This window comes from Octodon degus, unplaced genomic scaffold (genome assembly GCF_000260255.1).
Source record: "Octodon degus isolate 3935 unplaced genomic scaffold, OctDeg1.0 scaffold00077, whole genome shotgun sequence".
In the NCBI taxonomy this organism is placed as follows: Eukaryota; Metazoa; Chordata; class Mammalia; order Rodentia; family Octodontidae; genus Octodon; species Octodon degus.
The window spans coordinates 758,695-760,624 of record NW_004524653.1 but is presented as its reverse complement, the minus strand read 5'-3'; the positions used below and the strand labels follow the sequence as shown (position 1 = coordinate 760,624).

At 53.8% G+C, this 1,930-nt stretch overlaps 1 protein-coding gene across 3 annotated transcripts in view; it reads left to right on the top strand.

Annotated features, from left to right (window-relative positions):
- Positions 1-1,624, top strand: part of Rae1 (ribonucleic acid export 1) — an 18,808-nt gene extending 17,184 nt beyond the window's left edge. For all 3 annotated transcript variants that reach the window (XM_023720772.1, XM_023720774.1, XM_023720771.1), the window contains one exon: positions 1,204-1,624. In XM_023720772.1, the coding sequence (XP_023576540.1) occupies positions 1,204-1,290 (87 nt within the window). In that variant the 3' untranslated portion in view covers positions 1,291-1,624. The remainder of the gene's footprint in view (positions 1-1,203) is intronic.
- Positions 1,625-1,930: the final 306 nt, after the last annotated feature.

Here is a 1,930-nt window from a genome sequence, read left to right as displayed (position 1 = left end):
AATAATAATAATAATTTTCATTTTTCTTATTCAAGCAGTTGTCCCCAGTAGGAAATCATGACTACATATGACCTACTCATAGTAGCTTGCTCCTGCAGTGTAGTCAGACAAAACACTGCACTTTATGATAAAAACTTACACTCACCTTTGGCCATTAATAACTTCTAGAACTTCCTAAGCGTGCCTCTCAGTATGAGAGTAAACACCTGCCATTGCAGTAAAGGGGACACCAGAGCTGCCCCCCACTCTCCCAGGCCTGATTCTCTTCCCAGCCTCCTGTCTCACCCTCCCGTCCACTCTGAGCTCAGACTTGCCCGTGGCCCTGGCATGCATGTAGCATGAGTGGCTGCCTCCGTCTCCCTCCAGGCTGCCCTCGCTGTCCTGGGACTTTGTTCACTGCCCCCGCTTCCATCTGTCACAGGCTCGGGAGACTCAGTGAGCTCCTGGGCTCTCTACCTTCCTGCTTTGGAGACTCCCGGGGGTGAGCCATCCAGGGCCTGCTCCCGTGACGTGTCCAAGATCAGCCGTCGTCTTGTGGAGCCTTCTGAGGCCATAGCAGATACCCACGGGACCCAGAGCGTTGGTCTTGGTGCTGAGGCCCAGGAGGCTGGAAGGGACCAGCCCTCGGTTGGACGCGGCTGCCTGCGGTGCTCTAGCCCCTTCCCTTTTTCCCGATGACTTAGCTTTTGTTAACTTCGGGCTTTTATTTCTCCTCACTTTTTTGTTCCTGCCTAGCGTGCTGTGCTTCAGGCGCTTAGTGTAAGCGTCATCACCGGAGGGGCCAGGGTTACACAGCTGGGTGGTGCAGCGCCTGCCTGGCGGGCACAAGGTACTTTGATTCCTGATACCAAGATAGAAAGAAGTCATCATATAAAAAGTGCCCATATGAGCAGGCCAGATACCTCAGCAGACTAAAGTGCCTGCTTAGGCAGGCGCAGGCCCGGGGGGTCAGTCCCAGGCACCGCATGCCTTATCTGCCCTGCCTCCGCCCCCCAGGGCGTGCTGAGACAGGGACAGACTGACTGTGGTGGTAGGTGCCTGTAATCCCAGCTCTTGGGAGGCTGCAAACAGGATTACTACGAGTCTGAACTGTGTAGTGAGACCCTGTAGACCCTATACTAAATACATTTTTTTAAAAAGTGCCTATAATTGCTAGCTCTTGCTGTTTAATAATACAATCTTTGGGGTTTTTTTCTTCTTTAGGGACATGAATTTTATAATCCTCAGAAGAAAAATTACATTTTCTTGCGTAATGCAGCTGAAGAGCTAAAGCCCAGGAATAAGAAGTAGTGGCCTGAGACCTGGGGGGTATCTGGAATTGCGACTCCACGATTCCTCATCTCTACAGATTTGGCCCAAGGCGTTGGTGGCTGTCAGCCACAGAGGGGAGCAAGTGGTGGTGTCACTGTTCAGCAGTCCGCTGGCTGTCCCTGGCCACTTGTCGTCTCCATTCCACTACCTGCTGTGGTTTTCCTGCAGCTCCAAGGGGACTGAAATGACCACCGACGGTAGATTCTGGTGGGCAGTTCAGGAACCAGGCAGGGCCTCCTTGTCAGCTTCCGTGGGAGGATTGGAACTGTGTGGGCCCTCTGCTGCGTTTTGTAATAAAGTATTTTGAAGACTGCCTGCGGCGCCCTTTGTTCTCCCCAGTGCCCTGCCCCGTGGTCCTGGAAATGGGCGCCTTGTGCCCTAGGCCTGAGGACTACTGAGCTGTGGTTATCGCTGCCCTGTAGATGTGGCATCTGGCTTGGCCCGCAAGCTGAAATGGTACTCTTGCTTCTTTTGTTCCAAGCTCAGCCTCCCTGGGCTTCCTGCTTCGCTCCTCACTGAAGTGGTGCTGTTCCTTTTGCTGAGCGACAGGCCTCCTGTGGGCTGCCTTGCAAGCCCCGAGGGGGTGATAGCGGTGGCCCTCGGGTGGGAAGCCAGGTCT